The sequence below is a fragment of the Podarcis erhardii genome (genome assembly GCF_964252035.2).
Source record: "Podarcis erhardii genome assembly, chromosome: 6".
Classification (NCBI taxonomy): Eukaryota; Metazoa; Chordata; class Lepidosauria; order Squamata; family Lacertidae; genus Podarcis; species Podarcis erhardii.
This window is the reverse complement of record NC_138510.1, coordinates 7,950,803-7,974,217: the sequence shown is the minus strand read 5'-3', so window position 1 is coordinate 7,974,217 and position 23,415 is coordinate 7,950,803. Positions and strand designations below refer to the sequence as shown.

The 23,415-nt window shown below is 46.7% G+C and overlaps 1 protein-coding gene across 1 annotated transcript; it reads right to left on the bottom strand.

Moving 5' to 3' along the window:
• Positions 1 to 7,961: 7,961 nt before the first annotated feature.
• Positions 7,962 to 22,698, bottom strand: PTK6 (protein tyrosine kinase 6). Its single transcript, XM_081867899.1, has 8 exons — positions 22,075 to 22,698; positions 18,400 to 18,521; positions 15,795 to 15,958; positions 14,201 to 14,354; positions 13,263 to 13,424; positions 11,395 to 11,576; positions 10,157 to 10,310; positions 7,962 to 8,297 (listed from the first exon to the last, which is right to left on the bottom strand). Exons 1-8 carry the CDS (start codon positions 22,311 to 22,313, stop codon positions 8,110 to 8,112), a joined length of 1,365 nt encoding a protein of 454 aa, XP_081724025.1. The 5' UTR covers positions 22,314 to 22,698; the 3' UTR covers positions 7,962 to 8,109.
• Positions 22,699 to 23,415: the final 717 nt, after the last annotated feature.

Here is a 23,415-nt window from a genome sequence, read left to right as displayed (position 1 = left end):
TAGCTTCGTAATCCTGTTTTGCTGGTATCCATTGGCAATTAACACGTTTGAGAGATTCTGTAACTCAGTTGTCAAGTGGTCTTTGTCAGCCAGGCGTTTGGTTCTGGAGATGAGAGTCTTGGCTACGGAGTTTATTTGTGCAGGGTGGTGGTGTGATTGTGCATGTAAGTAGCGGTTGGTGTGTGTTTTTTTCCGGTAGATAGTGTGTCCTAGGGAGCCATCAGGTTTTTTGTAGATTAGGACGTCAAGGAAGGGAAGTTGGTTGTTGGCTTCTATTTCCATAGTGAATTGTATTTTGGGGTGTAAGTTGTTGAGATGTGTGAGGAAGCTATCCAGTTTTTCCTTCCCGTGTGGCCAAATTACAAAGGTGTCGTCAACATATCTGAGCCAAAGTTTGGGTTTGTGTTCTGACTTGTCTAGAGCATTGGTTTCAAAGTGTTCCATGTACAGGTTTGCGATGACCGGTGAGAGGGGTGATCCCATAGGTGCTCCTTCTATCTGTTTGTATCTTTGTCCATTGTGGATGAAGTACGTGTTGGTTAGGCAGTGGTTGGTCAGGTCCAAGATGTATTCGGGGGGATTGTATTTGTTTTGAATAGCTGTCAAGGCTTCATTAATGGGCACTTGTGTGAAGAGAGATACAACATCGAAGCTCACAAGTAGGTCATTAGGATGTAGGTTTTGCTTCTTTATTGTTTCTATGAACTGGAAGGAGTTTGGTACGTGTGAAGAGATGGATTCTGCATAGGGCTGAAGTTGCTTGGCGAGAAATTTAGCGAGATTTTGTAGAGGTGAGCCTATGGAGCTGACTATTGGTCTGAGTGGTGTTCCTTCTTTGTGTATCTTTGTGTATCTACGAAAGCAAATATATATATATATATATATATATATATATATATGCAGGTTTTGGTGTCCTCGGGTGTCTTCCCGTGAAAGCAAATATATATATATATATATATAATAAATGTTCATAAATGTACCAACCAAGCACGTACATAGATCAGCAGAGGAAGACTGACCTGAAACCATTTTGACTCCCAAGCTGACCAAATGTTTCTCTGCAAGGAGGAAGGAGATGAAAAAAACCTTCCTTGTTACAAGAAGTGGGTAATCACCATTTCAAAGGAATGGCCAGACTACCAGGAAAGGGAATCAGATAAGGCATTATCAGACAACCTGGCAGACAGGAAAAACAACAACATTCAAATTTCTGTTGTAGACCGCCTTTTCTCTGATGTAGGTATGATGTTTGTGGGGGGGGGGGTGCTCTTGGGTTACATGCCTTCTGTGATGTATGTGTGATGTATGGAGGGGTGGTCTTGAGCTCCAGGGCAGGGAATTTCAAATGTCTATACAGTGGTGCCCCGCAAGACGAATGCCTCGCAAGACGAAAAACTCGCAAGACGAAAGAGTTTTCCGTTTTTTGAGGTGCTTCGCAAGACGAATTTCCCTATGGGCTTGCTTCGCAAGACGAAAACGTCTTGCGAGTTCTTGCGAGTTTTTTTCCTTTTTCTTAAAGCCGCTAAGCTGCTAAGCCGTTAATAGCCGCTAAGCCGCTAAGCCGCTAATAGCCGTGCTTCGCAAGACGAAAAAACCGCAAGACGAAGAGACTCGCGGAACGGATTAATTTCGTCTTGCGAGGCACCACTGTATAAGGCCTTGCACGCCATTGTTTAAGGTCCTCCTCCTTTCCTGCATGTGAGGGGAGCACCCTGTTGCAACAGATTAATAAAGATCAGGCTTACTAGCTGCTTTGCTTCTCAATATTCTCTGGTTGGCCTCTGTTATTTTCTCCTACCAATAGGGAACCCACGTAAGGACTCTATACGGGCTCTTGGATACCCCATAAGGGGGAAAGGGGCAGATTTTGTTTACAACAGTACACCCAGGCGTTTTTTTTCCCCTTTAATTTTTTGCCCCCCCCCCCAAGAGAGTGGTGCCCTAAAAGCTATAGCTTGTTTAGCTTATACGTAAATCCAGCACTGCCTGTAGAGCAGCTGCCAATCAGTGTAGACAGCATGAGCTAGATTGACAAAGGTTCCTAACGCAGTACAGGACAGTTTCCTATGTTCTAGTTGCTAACCGTCATGGCAGGCTTCAGCTCCTACATGTCAAGGAACCCAAAGCAGTCCTGTATCCAGGTTTTTACTGGTATCAGATCTGCTGTACATAGCTGTCAACTGTCCCTTATTTGGCCGGAAACTCCCTTATCCCAGCACCGTGTCCTGCTGATGTCCCTTAAATTTCCTGGGTTTCATGCTTGCCCGGCTCAGGAGGGAAGCAGCGGCTCAGGGTCCTCCGCCGCGAGAGAGAGCACGCGCACGAGCTGCCGCGTCTCCGTCTCTCCCTTTCCCCCCTCAGGGGTGCATCGTGAGGAGACGGGTGGCGGTGGGCGGGCAGGCAGCCCCTCTCTCGCGAGACTTCCGCTGCACTGCCAGGGGAAGCCGGAGGTGGCAGCGGCAGCGGTGGCTGAGGAGGCGGCCTGAGGGAGGAGGAAGAGGAGGGGATGGGGAGGGACGCAGAAGGGCGGCGCTTCAGCGGCTGCCACGGCACCGCAACCACCTCATGCCGGGCTCACGGGCGGTGTGGGCGAGAGTCTCTCTCCCTCCCCCCTCTCTCTCGGGCGGGGAAGGGCCGGTGGAACTCCTCGCGCCAAGACGGCAGCCCCGACGTGCTGCTTAGCATCCCCTCCAACCAGTGCAGCATCTTAATGTAGTGATTTCCCCCTCTGCATCCCTTTCATAACTCTATTTTTATAAATCATTTGTCCATCCATAGTTCAAATTTTTACTACAAGTTTTCTGTCAATCCTACCAATGTATGTAACTCTTTACAATAGCTTTTCAACTAAATTATAAACTTTCCCATTCTTTATTAAAGAGGTCCTCTTCCTGGTTTCTAGTTCTGCCTGTAAGCTTTGCCATCTCGACGTCGTTCATCAGTTTTGTCTGCCACTCTTCTTTGGTGGGAGTTGTAGACCCTTAGGATCATCTAGTCCAACCCCCTGCAAAACACAGTCACTCACAGCAAAAGCAGCCTGGCTCCATCAGTGCCGGATTTCTGTATAAGCTAAGCAAAATCCCTTATTTTGGCTGCTGATCCCTTATTTTCAAGGCTGCTGGTCCCTTATTTTCAAATCTGTAAGTTGACAGCTATGTTGCTGTACCATATTAAAACAGAAGTCCGCTGTTTATTCTCACTGCTTCTTACAGGGGAATTTGCCCGGTGAGCCATTTCCTGGTTGCTTTTGATAAAGAGCGGCACAAATATTTAGATATCGCTCAGCCCCTTCAAGTCCTCTCCTCTCGTACATGAATGGCGTTTACAGTAAAGTTCAAATTCCAGAAGGGCAGCAATGTCTTATGGCACTTTATAAAAACAAACGGCGACGTGGGCTTCGCAAGGTGAAAGTCCACTTTGTCAGACGCAGGGCATGTTACATTCTGGTGAACCCGTTGTACACCCGGAAATGCAAGTTGGTGTGTGCATAAGGGAAGAGGAATGAGGGAATTGTCAACAATGAGACAAAAAGACCATGAAGTGCAACAGGCATAGGAAGCCTGTGACAGACTGTGCAAAATGACTGGTGCTTAACGGAGCTATTTTAGGTGAGCCCAAACTGCTGTGAAATAATTAAGGTATTATATATATAATAAATGTTCATAAATGTACTAAGCAAACACGTACATAAATATATAAACCACATGTCTGAAGCAGCACAGGAAAACAGCCCTGAAAACCATTTTGACTCCCAAACTGACCAAATGATTTCTCTGCAAGGTCAAGGAAAATAGAAAAGCCTCCCCACTGTCTTTTCCTTCACAGATCCTGTCTTAAGGCTATGTCTGTGTATGAATAGGGTGAGCCTGTGACCTAGCTCAAGAACTAAGTATTTATCATTACCAAAGACTGGCCAGGCTCCCCAGGGTATCCAATCAAGTAAGCATTAACAGGTAACCTTCCAGACAGGAGGTAAACAATGCACTCAGATTTCTGCTGTAGACCACCCTTTCTGTCTTGTAGGTATGATGTGTCTGGGGGGTAGTCTTGAGCTACACACCTTCTGTGATGTATGTATGATGTTTCTGGGGGTGGCCTTGGACTCCAGGGTGGGCACTTTAAAATGTCTATATAAGGGCGGGCACACCTTGGTTCTGGGTCCTCCTCCTTTCCTGCATGTGAGGGGAGCACCCTGTTGCAACAGTTCAATAAAGATCAGGCTTACTAGCTGCTTTGCTTCTCAATATTCTCTCGTTGGCTTCTGTCATTCTCTCCGACCAATGGAGAAGCTGCAAAGGACTCTATAAGGGCTCTTGTGTCCCCCATAAGGGAATTAGAGCAGATTTTCGTTTATTACAGCTAGATGGGCCCAGCGGGGATTTTTAGGTGGATTTTTTTAAAAAAAAAACCACACAAAACTTCAGACCCTCCTGGCAAAGGATGGTCAAATCTGTCAGTTTCTCATTCTTCCACTCTTAGCCTCAGTTTTCCATAGTTTAGGGCACATTTTGGCAAAGCAATTTCCCCTCTTATAATGCATCTTCATATGCTATTTTCAAGAATGTGTGCATTCGTATGCACACGTTACCCTGATATACGCATTTCTGTACGCGTTGGTTGGCTGGAGAAACCACGCTGCACAATACTGAGCAGTGTAAGTCCCAATAGGCGGTTGTGTTTCTGCTCGCCTTTTGATTCTGAAGGTGTGAATTAGGTACACGTGCCTTTGAGTGCATACAGTGGTAACTTGGTTCTCAAACGCCTTGGTACTCAAACAACTTGGAACCCAAACACTGCAAACCCGGAAGTAACCGTTCCGGTTTGCAAACTTTTTTTGGAAGCCGAACGTGCTCCGTTTTGAGCGTTACGCTTCCGATTTGAGTGCCATACTTCCGTTTTGAGTGTTATGCTGAAGACTGTCTCTTTTTGCTATTTATTTTGCATTTTTTGTTTTTGGTGCTCTTTTTTGTTTTGTTTTTGTGACTGTGGAACCAAGTCCAGCTACTGATGGATTGATTGTGTGACTGCAGTACATTGTTTATTGCTTTCATTTTATGGATCAATTAATGTTAAATTGCTGTTTTGGGGGTTGTTTTTAAAAGTCTGGAACGGATTAATCCATTTTGCATTACTTCTACGGGAAAGCATGCCTTGGTTTTGAAACGCTTTGGTTTTGGAACGGACTTCCGGAACGGATTAAGTTTGAGAACCAAGGTACCACTGTACTGAATTGTATCAGCCTCCATCCTCACTCGGCCTATCAAAACCTGCCTTTGAAAGCCCTCTCAATTTCAAATGCAGCTTGATAATATGAAGTGCTGTGTGTGTTTGCAAGAGACAGAAGTACTAAGACCCAATGAGTTGAGCAGAACTAGGTCTGTTGTCCTTTAACTCCCAGCCACTATTTATATTCTCTTATCTCACCTGGGCTCTATACACAAATGTCACGGCCTACTGCTGTCAACTCATATGACGGCCTTTTGACTCCAGTGATTGCAACATTCCCCCACCCCCCCACCCCTTGGGAAACAGGAAGCATTCAGCTCAAATGCTGAGCCTTTATTTCCTTCAATTTCCCTGCAGAAATTCATAGCTGTGGCTACAGGAGAAGCAAGACCCTTTGGGGTGTTAATGCTGTGGACCCCTCCATGACAGGCTCAGGTTGTATATATGCGTTAAATAAACCATATATCATAAAGACATCGCAGTCTCCACTGGGGGTGGATCTACACACAGGGGGGACACACTATAAATAAGTCATAAATTAAATCATTTTAACAAAAGAAAAATACTGTATGTAAAATCACATAGAAAAGTTTTGCGCTCTACAGCGCCACCTGGTGTTGCATGTTTATAACACATTTAAAATGCTGGGTTTTTTTTTTACTAATGTAGCCGTGTGTCTCATTTCCAAAAGGAAACACGAACCCTGGGTAGGACACCTGGAACGTCCTGGAATCTTGCACCACTCAATATATATTTTTTGGAACGGGGGGTGGGACATGCAACAATACAATAAGTTGATGCAGTGATAAATTAGGCTGTCACTGTATTCATTTCCTTTGGCCACTTTCAGATGTGATATTTAGATAGACAGAAATTTCATTTGTCGTTAACACACTTTTAATATACAACTGATTAATGCAGCAATTAGGTTGCAGTGAGTTAATTCCAAGGACAGTCCTTTGAGGTTTGGTCACTTGATCTGAACAAGCCAGTGAAATCCACCAGGCAGATGCCCTTTTATTCTAAACAGCTGAACTCCCAAACAAGCACATCAGCATCAATTGAAGACCATCATGTTTGCTGCCACAGAGAAGGGGTACAGCAACTGTACCTGCCAGTTTGCCTACTGCTGCGAAAGGTCTCAGTACCCCCCCTTTAAAATCCACGATATTTGGAAGACTTCTTGCTCTTCCTGCTCAGTTCCTCCTCGTATTGGCTCTGTCTCTCCTGCATTAAACAAAACCGTGTTCCATTGTATACCAGGATTAGAAACCTGTTTTGAAGAGAGGAGAGGAGCAAAAACCTTCTCCTTATGAGTGAGCACCAGTGGCTGATGTAGATGTGTGTGTGTTTTCCCCCACAGGTGGGGGTCTGGTGGGGAAACATGTTGGGGTTTTTTTGACTATGTGCCATTCTGTGCAGCTTCACACCGAGTCAATTAAGAGTTGGCCAAAGGCCAAGGATGACTGAGCAGAGAGGAGTTATTCTGCCTAGAGATAGGAGACCTTGGATATAGCTCTACCATTGGTTGAGGTCTCACACAGGCATGGCGACTTATGACCTAATGACTGGAGTGCATGTTGGTCAGTGTGGTGTTCTGAGAGTCGTTTGGAGTTTGTTAAGAGAGAGCTAGTAAAGATCCATTTCTGTTCTTGTATATAGTAACTTGTAGGTAAAGGTAAAGGTAAAGGTAAAGGGGCCCCTGACCATTAGGTCCAGTCGTGACCGACTCTGGAGTTGCGGTGCTCATCTCACTTTATTTGCCAAGGGATCCGGCGTACAGCTTCTGGGTCATGTGGCCAGCATGACTAAGCCGTTTCTGGCGAACCAGAGCAGCGCATGGAAATGCCGTTTACCTTCCCGGCGGAGCGGTACCTATTTATCTACTTGCACTTTGATGTGCTTTTGAACTGCTAGGTTGGCAGGAGCAGGGACCGAGTAACAGGAGCTCACCCTGTCGCGGGGATTTGAACCGCCGACCTTCCGATCGGCAAGCCCAAGAGGCTCAGTGGTTTAGACCACAGCGTCACCTGCTCTTCATGAGCGACAGTTAAATGGGCCTGTCCCCAGATCCCACCCTTCCTCTCCTCCCATGAGATGTAGTAATGGGGACCAGCTCAGACGGCTCTCGCACTCATGTCCTGTTTGCAGGCTTTCCTTGGGCATCTGGTTGGCTACTGTGAGAACAAGATGCCGGCCCTGAGAGGAGTTTGGCCTGATCCGGCTCTTCTTAATCTCTTATCCTGCAATGCCAATATCACATGTCTGCAGTCGGAGTCTGTTTTTATCACAGAAGCCCAAAGCCCTGCTCCTCTGCCCTCCCAAGTTGTGCACACGTTTCATTTCACTTGTTGTTTAGTCGTTTAGTCATGTCCAACTCTTTGTGACCCCCTGGACCAGAGCATGCCAGGCACTCCTGTCTTCCACTGCCTCCCGCAGTTTGGTCAAACTCATGTTCGTAGCTTCGAGAAGACTGTCCAGCCATCTCGTCCTCTGTCGCCCCCTTCTCCTTGTGCCCTCCATCTTTCCCAACACCAGGGTCTTTTCCAGGGAGTCTTCTCTTCTCATGAGGTGGCCAAAGTACTGGAGCCTCAGCTTCAGGATCTGTCCTTCCAGTGAGCACTCAGGGCTGATTTCCTTCAGAATGGATACGTTTGATCTTCTTGCAGTCCATGGGACTCTGAAGAGTCTCCTCCAGCACCATAATTCAAAAGCATCAATTCTTCAGTGATCAGCCTTCTTTATGGTCCAGCTCTCACTTCCATACATCACTACTGGGAAAACCATAGCTTTAACTATACGGACTATCAGTTCACTAGAGGTCGCTTTTTTCCGTATGAAATTTGCAAGGGAGGAGGAGGAGGAAAGAAGAAGCTGCTCCTTTCATTCTGGGTTCTCATAGTTGGTGAAACTCTGGAGCTGCCCTCGGAGCTGCTTGAAGTCTGGCCTCTCTTTTGGGTTCAGGTCCCAGCATGCGCACATGATGTTGTACATTGTGGCAGGGCAGTTGAGAGGGCAGTGCATCCGGAAACCGGTCTGGACGTGCTTGAAAACTTCACTGTTGGTCATACCTGAAAAGAACAAGGAAAACGATAACGTTAATACACTCATACCTCATGTTACGTTTGCTTCATGTTTCGTTCCTTCAGGTTATGTCCTCCGGCAACCCAGAAGTACCGGAAAAGGTTACTTCCGGGTTTCGCCGCTTGTGCATGCGCACAAGTGCTAAGTCATGCTTTGCACATGCGCACAAGTGCCAAATGGTGCCGCACACCTGCACGGATACAGTGCTTTAGGTTGCGCTCTTTTCATGTTGTGAATGGGCCTCTGGAACGGATCCCGTTCGCAACAAGAGGTACCACTGTAATAATAATAGTAATAGTAATATTAAGTGTAGCTGCATTTAAAATGCTGCAGGTGCTGCTGAATTAACATTATATTTTTAAATGATCATCAATTTATTATTATTATTATTATTGTTCAAGAATGAAAAATTACAGTTGCAAAATCACAGTTACAAATTAACAAATTCAAATCCTGTGTTTATCAGATTACCGTATTTTACGCTCCATAAGAAGCACCTCACCATAAGACGCACTTAGTTTTTAGGAATGCAAGGTAAAAAAATATCCTTTAAAGGGAGCGGGTTGCTCTTCTCCCTCCTCGGGTAAAAGCCCCCAAGAGCTGCACAGACAATCTTTAAGGGGAGCGCGGCACTTGTGGGCTTTTCTGGGAGGTGGGGGAAGGGACAGAGCGCGACTAAGCCAGAAGCTAGAATAGCGAGAGGGAGCTCAGCGATCCCTCTCGCTGTTCTGACTTCTGAGATAGCTGCGCAGCCTGCATTCGCTCCATACGATGCACACACATTTCCCCATACTTTTTAGGAGGGAAAAAGTGTGTCTTATAGAGCGAAAAATACGGTAATAGAAACTATACAGTGGTACCTCTGGTTGCGGATGGGATCCGTTCCAGAGGTCTGGCTGGATCCCGAGGTTTTCACAACTGGAGGACTGCTTCTGCGCATGCACATGCGGTCTAGCGCTTCTGCCCATGTGCGTGCGGCAAAAACCTGGAAATATACTTCCGGGTTTGCCGCTTACGTATCCCGAAGTTTACCTAACTGGAGGGCTACGTAAGCGGAGGTACGACTACTATATACCCATGTGGCTTCCTCCCTTCTCAGCTTGACATCCTTTAATCTTTAATCTCTGTTATACATTGTGTCTTTATACTAATAGTATCGTCAATTTTTATTAGTTTTCAAAATTTTAATGAATCGATCCAAATTACTTAAATTTAATACAATTTTTTTAAAAAATAATTAGGTTTCCCGCTCCTGTTACAAACATACGTCCGTTGCTTCCTGTTGTTTACCACATAATTCTTCTTCTTTGATCACCTTCTCATCCTTCTATTTATTTTAATCCATTTTCATAGCTGGCCGTTCTCGTTTCCTTGCAACCAGCGCCTTTGTTGTTTCCCAAGCATATAAATACCCATTTATTTCACGTGTGCAACCCTTCCAGGCGGAAGGGCTGAATTAACACTATAAATCTTGTAGCCTAAGACTAGCACGGCTATGCATTCATCATAGAATCATAGAAGAGACCCCAAAGCTCATCTAGTCTAACCCAGGAATCTCAATTAAAGCATCCATGACAGATGACCATCCAATCTCTGCTTAAAAGCCTCCAGCTAGGCCAGCTCCTGTGCTGTCTTCACTGCCAAAATGACTTGCAGAAGGGCCGTAGCTCAGGGATAGAGAAGCTACCCTGGTTCCGCCTCTGTAAGGCTGGGAATGTACCCTGCCGGGAAACATCAACAGCCTCTGCCAGTCAGTGCTGGCAGCACTGATCTGGGAGGACCAGTGTTCTGGCTCAGTATAAAGCAGTTTCCTCTGTTCCTACGATGCCCTGGATCTCAAACGCACCTGGATATGGGTTCTGGCCAAGGGTCATGATTTCGTACAGGAGAATTCCGAAGGACCAAACGTCGGATTTGACGGAGTAGCGGCCGTGGGAAAGGGCTTCCGGTGCCGTCCATTTGTAGGGGACATTGTGGGAGTAAGATTCGTAAACGTTGTCCTGCAAGAACAGAAGAACAACACGTATATATAACAACAACCCATTGAACACTTTACAATTGTGCACTTTTATTATTAACTGCATGAGCCACAGAATTCAGCAAATCTTGGTGTCATATTGGCGCAGAATTCCTTGTTGTTGTTGTTTTTTAAATGCACAGCAAACACCAGCTGGGGCACAACCTATTTTTATTTACTGTCAACACTCCCCAAGCCTCAAGAAAATTCCTTTTCGTTTTTGTATATACTTTTTATTAAATTTTCTGTTTTACAATTTAAGGTACTCATTTTTACATCCTTAAGATATCAGTGATTTCCCTTCTTCTCTTTCCGTGGTTCATTTTAGATCTCATAAATCCCTGCATATTTTACAAAAACTATACCATTCAGTATTCCAGTATTGCATCCATCAAAACTCTTATACACTGTTAAATTTATCTTAATGCTGCCGGTGTTTTCAGCTGTACACAGTTATTCCCCATATATTCAATAAACGTTTCCCAATCTTCTCTAAACGTATGTTCTTCTTGTTCTTCTTGTTCTCTTATTCTATATGTTAAGTCTGCAAGCTGCGCATATTCTGCCAGCTTAAGTTGCCATTCTTCTTTGGTTGGGACCTCGCTCGTTTTCCATTTTGGGGCTAACAAAACAGGGGCCGCAGTAGTAGCATACATAAATAACCTTTTTTGACACCTGGGGATTTCAGTCTGAATTATCCCCAACAGAAAGGACTCTGGGTTTTGGGGGGAAAGTACTTTTAAACATTTTTACAAATTCATTATGCATCATTTCCCAGTACCTCTGGTTGTGAACGGGATCCGTTCCGGAGCCCCATTCGCAACATGAGCAGAACGAAACCCACGTCTGCGAGTGCAAGGGTCACGATTAGCCGCTTCTGCGCATGCGTGTGACGTCATTTTGAGCGTCTGTGCATGCGCGAGCGGCGAAACCCAGAAGTAACCCTTCCCGGTACTTCCAGGTCGCCGCGGGACGCAACCTGAAAAGATTTAACCTGAAGCAAACGTAACAAGAGGTATGACTGTACTCTTTTACCCTTTTACAAGTCCACCGCCTCAAGAGAATACCTTGATCAGTCTGGCCATCCCAAAATCTCCCACTTTGCAGATGTTGTTCTCTCCGACCAGGATGTTCCTGGCAGCGAGGTCTCGGTGGATGAATTTCTGCGTCTCCAGGTAGCACATGCCATCTGCCACCTGGGATGCCATGTCCACCAGCTCTGCTATGTGCAGATGCTCCCCTTCGGAACCTGGAAGTAAACATAGAGGGGCATTCCGGTTAGGACCTGTCTGCGTTTCTTCTGAAACTTTTGCTTATCGTTTCCATAAGGAGAGCCTGTTGGATCGTGCCAACAGCCCCTTGCAGTCAGGATGCTCTGTGGGGCCTCTGAGGAGTCTGCCTGCCTCTTCCCACGCAGCCGCCCTACAGCTGGGGGGCAGTCAGTCAGTGAGCGGACCGTTTGGGGCAGCGCGGAGCCTGCGGGCACCCAAGCCACTGCATCACTCGCCAGAGAGCCAAGGACAGGCAGAGCCAACTAATTGCGGATTTGCCTCCTCCGTCATCCTCTCTGCTGAGTTCTACAAGGGCAACATTGAGGCCTCAGGGGGAGGAAGCTGGTAGATAACACCAAGCTTTGGATGGGTTGCAAGCAGGAAGGTGGGTGGGTAACGGGAAAAGTGAAGTGGGTGTGGCAGTGCCCTATTTGCCCCTTTGGACCAGTATCCATTGCAAAGCTGGAAAAGACCACAACAGATCATCTAGCTCAAACACCAACATTCACATGTGACTTGTGTTCAGCACTCGTGATTTCAGGCAGAAAGAGGGCTGTGCTTCCTGTCTGCCCCCTGTGGCTGCTCTAGCTCTGCCCTCCAATGACAAAGCATTGGGATTCTCGTGAGCAGGGTCTTCACGCAAGCAGGACCCTCGGTTGTACTGGGTTCCCAACGCTGTGGATCCCCTGTGTGGAAATGCCTGTGGGGAGTTTTCCCAGCAGAAAAGTACCCACAACACATGAGCATCAGAAGGTGGCAACACGGTGTCAGAAGTGGAGAGAGAAGCGCTGAAGTGAAGATGAATTTTAATAGGGAGAAATGTAAAGTATTGCACTTGTGCAAAAAAAATGAGAGGCACAAATACAAGATGGGTGACACCTGGCTTGAGAGCAGTACATGTGAAAAGGATCTAGGAGTCTTGGTTGATCACAAACTTGACATGAGCCAACAGTGTGACGCAGCAGCTAAAAAAGCCAATGTAATTCTGGGCTGCATCAATAGGAGTATAGCATCTAGATCAAGGGAAGTAATAGTGCCACTGTATTCAGCTCTGGTCAGACCTCACCTGGAGTACTGTGTCCAGTTCTGGGCACCACAGTTCAAGAAGGACACTGACAAACTGGAACGGGTCCAGAGGAGGGCAACCAAAATGGTCAAAGGCCTGGAAACGATGCCTTATGAGGAACGGCTAAGGGAGCTGGGCATGTTTAGCCTGGAGAAGAGGAGGTTAAGGGGTGTATGATAGCCATGTTCAAATATATAAAAGGATGTCACATAGAGGAGGGAGAAAGGTTGTTTTCTGCTGCTCCAGAGAAGCGGACACGGAGCAATGGTTCCAAACTACAAGAAAAAAGATTCCACCTAAACATTAGGAAGAACTTCCTGACAGTAAGAGCTGTTCGACAGTGGAATTTGCTGCCAAGGAGTGTGGTGGAGTCTCCTTCTTTGGAGGTGTTTAAGCAGAGGCTTGACAACCATATGTCAGGAGTGCTCTGATGGCGTTTCCTGCTTGGCAGGGGGTTGGACTCGATGGCCCTTGTGGTCTCTTCCAACTCTATGATTCTATGATTCTATGTCCCACTCAGGAAATGGTGAGAGCCCTACCTGCGAGCAATGCAGGAAGCCGGTTACAGTGAAGGAAGCACCTTGTGCAGAGGTCTCACCTCGGAGGAATTCTAAGAGGTTCCCTTTGCTCATGATTTCCGTGATGATGTACACGGGGTCCCCACGAGTCGAGATGGCGTAGAGGGAGAGGATGTGCTTGTGCCTCAGCTTCTTCATCGCCTCAATTTCGTTTTTGAACATGTCTTGGTACGTCAGATCAGCTGCCAGGGGTGGGAGGGAAGCAAGCACATAGAATCATAGAACTGTAGAGTTGGAAGGGACCCTGAGGGTCATCTAGACCAACCCCGCAATGCAGGAATCCTGTCCACAGCCGTCCCTGAGTAGGGTCGAACCACCAACCTTCTCATCGACCTATTACACTGACCATTGTCGCACTTGTAAAGGAAAGCATAGCGAGCCTTTTCAAGGTCTGAAAACTTTGTATTGTCAAGAGGCAATTTAGGAACACACCGTATTTTTCACTCTATAAGACGCACCGGACCACAAGACGCAGCTAGTTTTTGAAGGAGGAAAACAAGAAGAAAAAAATTCTGAATCTCAGAAGCCAGAACAGCAAGAGGGATCGCTGCGCAGTGAAAGCAGCAATCCCTCTTGCTGTTCTGGCTTCTGGGATAGCTGCGCAGCCTGCATTCGCTACATAAGACGCGCACACATTTCCCCTTGCTTTTTAGGAGGGAAAAAGTGAGTCTTATAGAGCAAAAAATACGGTATATTTTTTCCTTACTTCCCTGGCTGAAGAAGGGTGAATAGGAATATTTTCACGTTTGAGGTTTTATTGTGTTTTTAATATTTTGTTGGGAGCCACCCAGATTGGCTGGGTGCAACACAGTCAGATGGGCAGCATATAAACAACAAGGAACCCCAAACACTAATCTGTCTGCTTCTCTTTGGACCAGCTGATTCCAAGGCCTCTTCAACATCGACCTGGCATGATAAAGGCAGCTTCCTTTGCTCCCGTGCGAAGCCGAACTCTCACCTCTGGGGAGGACTTTGATCGCAACTCTGACTCTGTCCTTCCAGTATCCTTCGTAGACTTCTCCAAAGTAACCTGCACCCAGTTTCCGGGCAAGGCGGAACTCTTCTTTTGGCCTCTCCCAGTCGTCCCAGTGCGGCATCGCCGTGGGCTCTTGCTGGAGTCAAAAGAAAAGAAACGGCAAGACTTTGTTACCAAAGGTTCGCCCAGAGGACCAATGTAACTGTTAAGTTGTGGGTGAACATATCAGACGACACAGCGATTCTTCAAACAGCTCTTGTTTATTCGGTGGCCAGAACAGAACTGAACTGAAGGGTTCAGTCAGCCTGCTTATATAGAGCTCCACTACAACGTAACTGTAACAATTTTCTAAAACTATCCAATCACTGAACGTCACTTTCGATCCCTTATTTGCATAACTATCTACAGTATCCGCCTGCTGGCCCAGGGTGAGAACTTCAGTACATAACAGTAACCCTAAAGACTTCCAAAACTTTCCTGCTCAAGTTCTTAGAACAATCGAGTTGGAAGTTATTCCAAGAATCATCTCATCCTACCGCCTGCATGGAGGAATTTCAGCTAAAGCATCCCTGACTGATGGCCATCTTTCTCTGAACTCTGTCGGTTTCACCTTATGGTTACAGACCCAAGGTGACAGAGTTTTAGGGTGCACAGGCACCCATAGCTGCTATAGCTGGTGAATGTTGGAAATTGATAAACTGTACAATTTAGATAATATTTTGAGTTTTATTATTATTTATTCAACTTATACACCGCCCTATACCAGGAGGTCTCAGGGCGGTTCACAACAAGACCACAACATATAAAATCAAACCAAAACCAGTACAGTAGTACCTTGGGTTACATACGCTTCAGGTTACAGACTCCGCTAACCCAGAAATAGTACCTCAGGTTAAGAACTTTGCTTCAGGATGAGAACAGAAATCATGCGGTGGCAGCAGCGGGAGGCCCCATTAGCTAAAGTAGTGCTTCAGGTTAAGAACAGTTTCAGGTTAAGAACGGACCTCTGGAACGAATTAAGTACTTAACCCGAGGTACCACTGTAACTCAATAATGCCCCCCCCCAACTGCTCTTAACCTGAGGTACCATTTTAGCTAATGGGGCCTTCCGCTGCTGCTGCTGCGCGATTTCTGTTCTTATCCTGAAGCAAAGTTCTTAACCCGAGGTACTATTTCTGGGTCTGTAACCTAAAGTGTCTGTAACCTGAAGCATCTGTAACCCGAGGTACCACTGTATAATGAAGGCGCCAGGCGAACTTCCCTGGTGAGAGCATTCTATAGATGGGGAGCCACTGCAGAGAAGGCCCTGTTCTCGTGTTGCCACCCTCCGGACCTCTCGAGGAGGAGGCACATGCAGAAGGGCCTTGGGTTATGATCTCAGGGTCCAGGTAGGTTCATATGGGAAGATGCCAGACGGCTTTAAAATACAGGTTGAATTTCTTTTCGGGAGATGCCATTGAGAAGACATGGAGAACAAAGTGTTAGGTTATTAAAGGACATTTGACCTTATCATCCTCACTTCCGTTTGCTAACCGGCGCCGGTCCAATACGTCTGCAGTTGCAAATTTGGACTTACCTTGTAACACGGGGTCAAGAGCCTCAGCCCGTGCGTGAGCGCTTTCTCTTTGTAATACTCTACAAGGGAGAGCAGATCTGGGAAGGAGCGTGTGGCATTCATGTAGTAAGCTCCCTGGTCGTTGCGCAATATCTTGTAGTGCCTCACCAGTGACTCATCTCGGACTGTGAAATCGCGGAAAGGAGAGTCAGAAAAAGAGGGAACAATGCAGAGAGGGGAGAGGAAGCAGGGGGAAACACCCAAATCATTACAGGTTGTTATCTTCCTGTTCCCGTAAGTGCCCTGTGAAAACTAGGCAGGCTGCCATCTCCTACACGGTTCTGTTCAGGACAGGAACTTCTGTCCTTCATACCCGAGTGTGGGAGAGGCTTTGGGCAAATGTTCCTCCGCATCTGGCATTTTAACGCAGCAGCTAGTTTGGTGACTGGGAGCGGCCGCCGAGACCACAATACACCAGTCTTGAAGGACCTACATTGGCTCCCAGTACGTTTCTGAGCACAATTCAAGGTGTTGGTGCTGACCTTTAAAGCCCTAAACGGCCTCGGTCCAGTATACCTGAAGGAGCGTCTCCACCCCCATCGTTCTGCCTGGACACTGAGGTCCAGTGCCAAGGGCCTTCTGGCGGTTCCCTCACTGCGAGAAGCCAAGTTACAGGGAACCAGGCAGAGGGGCTTCTTGGTAGTGGCACCCGCCCTGTGGAACGCCCTCCCATCAGATGTCAAAGAGATAAACAACTACCTGACATTTAGAAGATATCTGAAGGCAGCCCTGTTCAAGGAAGTTTTTAATATGTGACATTCTAATGTATTTTTAATCTTTGTTGGAAACTGCCCAGAGTGGCTGGGGAAACCCAGCCAGATGGGTGGGGTACAAATAAAATAATAATAATAACAACAACAACAACAACAACAACAACAACAACAACAACAAAACCCTGCATTGCACAGGGTTGGACTAAATGACCCTCAGGGTCCTTTCCAACTCTACAATTTTAGGATTAAACAACCTGGAAACAAGTTGCTTAGAGCACCGTCTGCTCCAGCATAAACCTGCCCAGATGTTGAGATTGCCCTCAGAGGACCCGCTAGGACTAGGTCATAGGAGACAGGGACTATTCCAGCGGTAGGCAACCTAAGGCCCGGGGGCTGGATGTGGCCCAATCGTCTTCTCAATCCGGCCTGAGGACAGTCCATGAATCAGCATGTTTGGACATGAGTAGAAGAAGAAGAAGAGGAGTTTGGATTTGATATCCCGCTTTATCACTACCCGAAGGAGTCTCAAAGCGGCTAACATTCTCCTTTCCCTTCCTCCCCCACAACAAACACTCTGTGAGGTGTGTGAGGCTGAGAGACTTCAGAGAAGTGTGACTAGCCCAAGGTCACCCAGCAGCTGCATGTGGAGGAGCAGGGAATCAAACCCAGTTCACCAGATTACGAGTCTACCGCTCTTAACCACTACACCACACTGGCTCTCCAAAGTAGAATGTGTGCTTTTATTAAAAATGCATCTCTGGGTTATTTGTGGGGCCTGCTTTGTGTTTTTTCATGAGTAGAGTGTGTGCTTTTATTTAAAATGCATCTCTGGGTTACAGTGGTACCTCAGGTTACATACGCTTCAGGTTACATACGCTTCAGGTTACAGACTCCGCTAACCCAGAAATATTACCTCGGGTTAAGAACTTTGCTTCAGGATGAGAACAGAAATTGCGCAGCGGTGGCGCAGCAGCAGCAGCAGCGGGAGGCCCTATTAGCTAAAGTGGTGCTTCAGGTAAAGAACAGTTTCAGGTTAAGAACAGACCTCTGGAACAAATTAAGTACTTAACCCAAGGTACCACTGTATTTGTGGGGCATAGGATTTCGTTCATTCCCCCACCACCACCAATATAGTCCGGCCCACCACATGATCTGAGGGACAGTGGACCGGCCCACAGCTGAAAAAGGTTGTCTATTCCACCATGGAATCTGATCTTTGGAACTCCTCACACAAGGAGTTCCCCCCTGACCAGTGGCGTAGTGTGGGGGGTGCAGGGGGGGCCGGCCGCACCGGCCGCAACATCTGGGGGTTAGGGTTAGGGGGCGCAAATCCACAGGTTAGGGGGCGCAAATCCACGGGTTAGGGGGCGCAAATCCATGGGTTAGGGGCGCAAATTACTTGCCTTGCCCCGGGTGCTGACAACCCACGCTACGCCGCTGCCCCTGACACCATTGTTAGTTTCTTTTGGGCAACTTTTGGGTGACAACGTTTCTTTTAAAAACGACCAGGTCTTTTGTTTCGTTTTCCATTTCCATTTTGCCTTTGTTTTATGCTGGATTTTCGACAGCCTACTCTGGCCTGTTTATAAGGATTCCTATTCTGTTCCATTCTATATTAAAACTTGTAAGCTGCTGCGGCAGAAGAATCACCAAGAAGCGGTAGTAATGAACAGTTAGCAGAAATCTTATTGCCAATGTCTCTGGCGTAAATCGCTGCAGGGCTTCTTGCGGTGGTGAGCGATATATACGTTTAACAAAATGAAAACCCAGCTCTATAAGAAAATTACAAGGAGCTTCTTCTCCTTTGCAACTGGTCACTCAAGTCGGAAAGGTAGGAAGTGAAAAACACTTACCTGACAAAACATACTCAGCACCCTTTTTCTCGCTGATACGGATTAGGAATGCTCCAACCTTATTCTCTTCTGACATCAGCCGATGGACTGTTTCAGAACGGGAGATCTGCCCAAAGAACCACCTACAAAAGGAACAATTTAAAAATTTGCTTTCCTTTCAGGGAAGAAGGGTTGCAGTTCAGCAGTAGAGCAACTCTCAACAAGGTCACAGAAACGAGAAACAGTAATTTTATGGTAACTGCTTGTTAGGATAGGGCATAGCTCTGTATTTGCTCTGCAAGCACAAGGTTGATGGTTCAATCCCTGGTGTCTCCAGGAAGAGCAGGGAGGTAATGCTGGAGAGGAACAGTGCACTAAATTGGCTGGATGAGATTAAAAAGAGGCAAACCCTACACCAAAGGAGAAATGGACATAAATCTGATATCAGGAATCACAAGACAGAGAAACCAGTAGGAGAAGACTTCAGTCTCCCAGGACATTCTATACAAGATCTCAAAGTAGCTGTCTTATTACAAAATAATTTCAGAAATAGACTGGAAATAGAAGTTGTTGAATTGCAATTTATTACCAAACTTAAAACCACGGAGAGACCTGGTCTGAATAGAGACATTGGATTCTTATTTCATTATAAAGCTATTTTTAGCCATCTCACCTCTTGATTTTTCCTGCAAGACCAATTGCAGTCATTAACAACGGCCTCGGTCCTGTATACCTGAAGGAGCGTCTCCATCCCCATCGTTCAGCCCGGACATTGAAATCCAGCGCCGAGGGCCTTCTGGCGGTTCTCTCATTTCAAGAAGTGAGGTTACAGGGAACCAGACAGAGGGCCTTCTCGGTAGTGGCGCCCGCCCTGTGGAACGCCCTCCCACCAGATGTCAAAGAGAAAAACAACTACCAGACTTTTAGAAGACATCTTTTAGAAGGCAGCCCTGTTTAGGGAAGTTTTTAATATTTAATGCTGTACTGTTTTTAACACTTGATTGGGAGCCACCCAGAGTGGCTGGGGGAACTCAGCCAGATGGGCGGGGTATAAATAATAAATTTATTATTATTATTATTATTATTATTATTATTATTATTATTATTATTAAACAGTCCAACAGGTTTACCACACCTATCAGCCAATCACCCATTCCCGCCACCCTTCTGAGTAATACCCCTCCCCACCTTCTCACTATATAGAAAGGTCTGGTGACTTCTGTTTCAGTGTATCTGAAGAAGTGTGCATGCACACGAAAGCTCATACCAATACAGTAGGTGCTTACGTGATCCGTGCAGGATGCATGTTTGCAACCTGCAGCATTTGCAACCCGCAGTGGTGCGTCTGCGCATGCGCGGGTTGCGATTTAGTGCTTCTGCGCATGCACAGCCTCCGAAACCCAGAAATAACCCGTTCTGGTACTTCTGGGTTTCAGCGGGTCCGTAACCCGAAAAAACACAACCTCAAGCGTATGTAACCTGAGGTATGACTGTAACTAACTTAGTTGGTTTCTAAGGTGCTACTGGAAGGAATTTTTTATTAAAAAAAGAGAACAGTATGATTGAGGGGCACAGACATTTTAAAAACGAGAAACCTGAACCACAGGCAGTTGCACTGGAGAGCTTTTTCCTCCTTCCCAGCTCTGTGGTTCAATGTGCAGGTGTGGTCCAAAAAGGCAAATCCAGTACTGGGGACATGCAGAAAGATGAGAAGAGTCTGCTGGACAGGCTAATGGTCCCATTTAGTCCACTATCCTGTTCTCACAGCAGCCACCCAGATGTCAGATGCAGGAACTGAGCACAAATGCCCTCTTTCTCCTCCTCCGGTTTCCAGCAACTGGCATTCAGAAATATTACTTCCTCCTACTACGGAGTCATCCTGGCTAGCAGCCTTCAATAGCCCTCTCTTCTTAAGAAAGTGCACTCCTGTGCACGGCATGCAGCAAATTCTGCAACCTCCAGCACAAAAGCAGGTGCAGAACCCACATCCCTGGGAGCGGCCGCAGCTTTATTTCCAACCTGAGTTTAGAGCAAGCTTTTTTCCCTCCTTTGCCTGAAAAGGCAAGCCTTAAAGTTATAGTAAGCAATCCTACAGCATCTTACAAAAGCAGAGACGTCACCTTGCCAACAAAGGTCCATATAGTTAAAGCTATGGTTTTCCCAGTAGTGATGTATGGAAGTGAGAGCTGGACCATAAAGAAGGCTGATCGCCGAAGAATTGATGCTTTTGAATTATGGTGCTGGAGGAGACTCTTGAGAGTCCCATGGACTGCAAGAAGATCAAACCTCTCCATTCTGAAGGAAATCAGCCCTAAGTGCTCACTGGAAGGACAGATCCTGAAGCTGAGGCTCCAATACTTTGGCCACCTCATGAGAAGAGAAGACCCCCTGGAAAAGACCCTGATGTTGGGAAAGATGGAGGGCACAAGGAGAAGGGGACGACAGAGGATGAGATGGTGGGACAGTGTGCTCAAAGCTACCAGCATGAGTTTGACCAAACTGCGGGAGGCAGTGGAAGACAGGAGTGCCTGGCATGCTCTGGTCCCTGGGGTCACGAAGAGTCGGACACGACTAAACGACTAAACAACAACAAAGCAATCTTACAAGGCTGGAATGAAGACAGGAGATAATGTAAGGCTGAAATTGCAGTCTCCTCTTGTGCTTCACCGTCTCCTCACAAGGCTTTGCCAAAGTAGAAGAGGGAATGCACCTGTTTTTGTTTTCCATGTGAAATCAAATGAATCCATCAAATCTGCATATCAAATCAATCTGGCTTTTGCGGTCCCAGAATCAGGATGTGGGTTAAGTGCCTGTCCACATCTCGGTTTAATGAAGGTTGTAAACCTCTCGTGTGCATCTTTTTAATTTCCCCTCATCCATGTAGCTTTCTCCCCCAACTATTGCTGCCCAACACTCTTTCCAAATTCCCTGGGCCACTGATGGATCTCTTCCCAAATCAGATTTTCAAAGTATGGGGAACCTCTGGGTTTAGGGAGCAGAAACTGGTGTGCAGTGCTTGCTGGAGGAGAAAGCAAGGGCAAATTGTAGGACAAAGGGATTCTCTTTTTTCCCCCAAGTAATTTTTTATTGTTTTCCTTACATGTTCTTTTCCAACAAACCATATTAATACCATACATTCCCTGTGACTCTGCCGAGTCGCAACTCCCCCCTCCCTGCAATTGGTATATTTAACCCCTTTCTATCGCGCACCTCATTCTCACAATAGTACTATTATACATTGAAGGTATTATGTCAATCCTGCTAGTGTCTTGACCTCTTTACAATTCTCCTTTAAATATTCAATAAATTTACTCCAATTATTTTGGTATCTTTTATCTTCCTGGTCCCGGATCCTCCCTGACAATTTGGCAAGTTCTGCATATTCTGTCAACTTCACCTGCCACTCCTGGATGGCTGGTATGTCTTGTGTTTTCCATCTTTGGGCCAGGAGGGTTCTTGCAGCAGCCGTAGCATACATTAACAGATTTTGGCCTCCCATTTTGATTTCCATTCCTATTAAGCCTAATAGACATGCTTTTGGTCTTTTGGGGAAGGACAAAGGAATTCTCAATCCACATTAAGTCAAGGTATTGGGGAGACCCTAAATCCAAAGCACTCAATGCCCAGATCTCATCTGCACGCCACAAATTTCTTCCTTTTAAAACTGGCTGGGGATATTTGCAGACGTGTACTTACGGCTCTGCCTCCATAGTCTCCTGTTTGGCCAAGTAGTTGTAAGGCACATAGCCTTCCTCAAAACCCGTCCGGGACGGATCCAGCTTCTTGGCCCACCACCACTCTCCTTTCTTCTCGATCACTTGGAAGAGATCTCCAGCCCGGAAGCTCAATTCTGTCTCTGTCATGGCTTTGAAGTCCCACAGGCTGGTGTAAAGGCAGTTTCTGGCTCTCCATGGTGGCGCAGGCGTGGAAGTCATGGTGTGAAAGCAGGCAAGCTGAAGCTGGAGCAGATTAATGGCCTGTGTGGGTGAAATCTTATGCCTCTGTAGAAAATTACCCCCACCACACACTGCAGAAATCCAGATTCGTTCTGGCCGCAAATCCTTTTCAAAGGCCCATCGCCTGCTACAAACCTCCGCGGGTGAACCTTGGGAAAGCCTTTGCAAATCTTGCGGAGTTGCCTTTTATCTGCACCAAATCAGGTGGAGGCTGCCAAGGGAGGCTTTGCGAGAAAAACCTTCCCCACTTCCTCTTTATAAGGAAGAACGAGAGAACGAGAGAGAGAGAGAGAGCGCAATAACCTGTCTCTTGCCCTGCCCTGTTGTTGTTCCTTCAACAGAAGAGGAAGGAGGAGGTGGTGAAAGAGAACGCGTGGATTCCCGACGCCTCGTGGCTTCTCGGTGTCTGAGTCAGCCTTTGGGAGATGGGCTAAGCGGGGAGGCCCATCCCGTTTCGCTGCCCGAGGCGACATGGGACCGTGCCAACGCTGCCAAAGCCTTGCTCAGACGGTTGCGTGAGATCTAGCAAGATCTCTGGGAATTCTTGCGAGGTCTCGCCAGAAGCCGCTGCTATACGACCCCGATAGCGATGGCAGGGGAGAGTGGGCACCTGTGAGACACACAAAAAGTTAACAGCCAAAGGCCTAGTGAAAGAGGAATGTTTTTGCCTGGCGCCTGAAGATCTACAACAATGGTGCTAAGCGAGTCTCCCAGGGAAGAGCATGCCATAGGGCCGGCCCACCCATGAGGCAAAGTGAGGCGACTGCCTCAGTTGGCAGGATCCACAGGGACAGCGGATGTTGATGCAGATCTGTCCCCCATTTCTGATAGATCTTCACTTACCCCTTCTTCCCTAGTGGGGAGGAGGATCCCGTTTTGTGGTTAACCTCAGGTGCCAAAGGTCTCTTGCCATACCTGGCCTTTCCTGTGGTGGCTCCGTGCCTGGGAAAAACCAAGCATTGCTCTGATTAACATTTTATGGTTTTCAAAAATGTGTTTGTGGTAAGCGGGTGGTTTGTTTGTTTTTGTTTCTATTCTCATTTTGTATTTTTCTGTTGCGATCTGCCCTGGAATCTTCGGG

Excerpts from the sequence above, each read along its gene's own strand:
- PTK6 (XM_081867899.1), bottom strand. The coding sequence starts at position 22,313 with ATGACTTCCACGCCTGCGCCACCATGGAGAGCCAGAAACTGCCTTTAC. Across the intron at positions 13,425-14,200 it reads GATCAAAGTCCTCCCCAGAG|CTGATCTGACGTACCAAGAC; the intron begins GTGAGAGTTCGG and ends CACCCCTGGCAG. Across the intron at positions 11,577-13,262 it reads CCTCTTAGAATTCCTCCGAG|GTTCCGAAGGGGAGCATCTG; the intron begins GTGAGACCTCTG and ends GTTTACTTCCAG.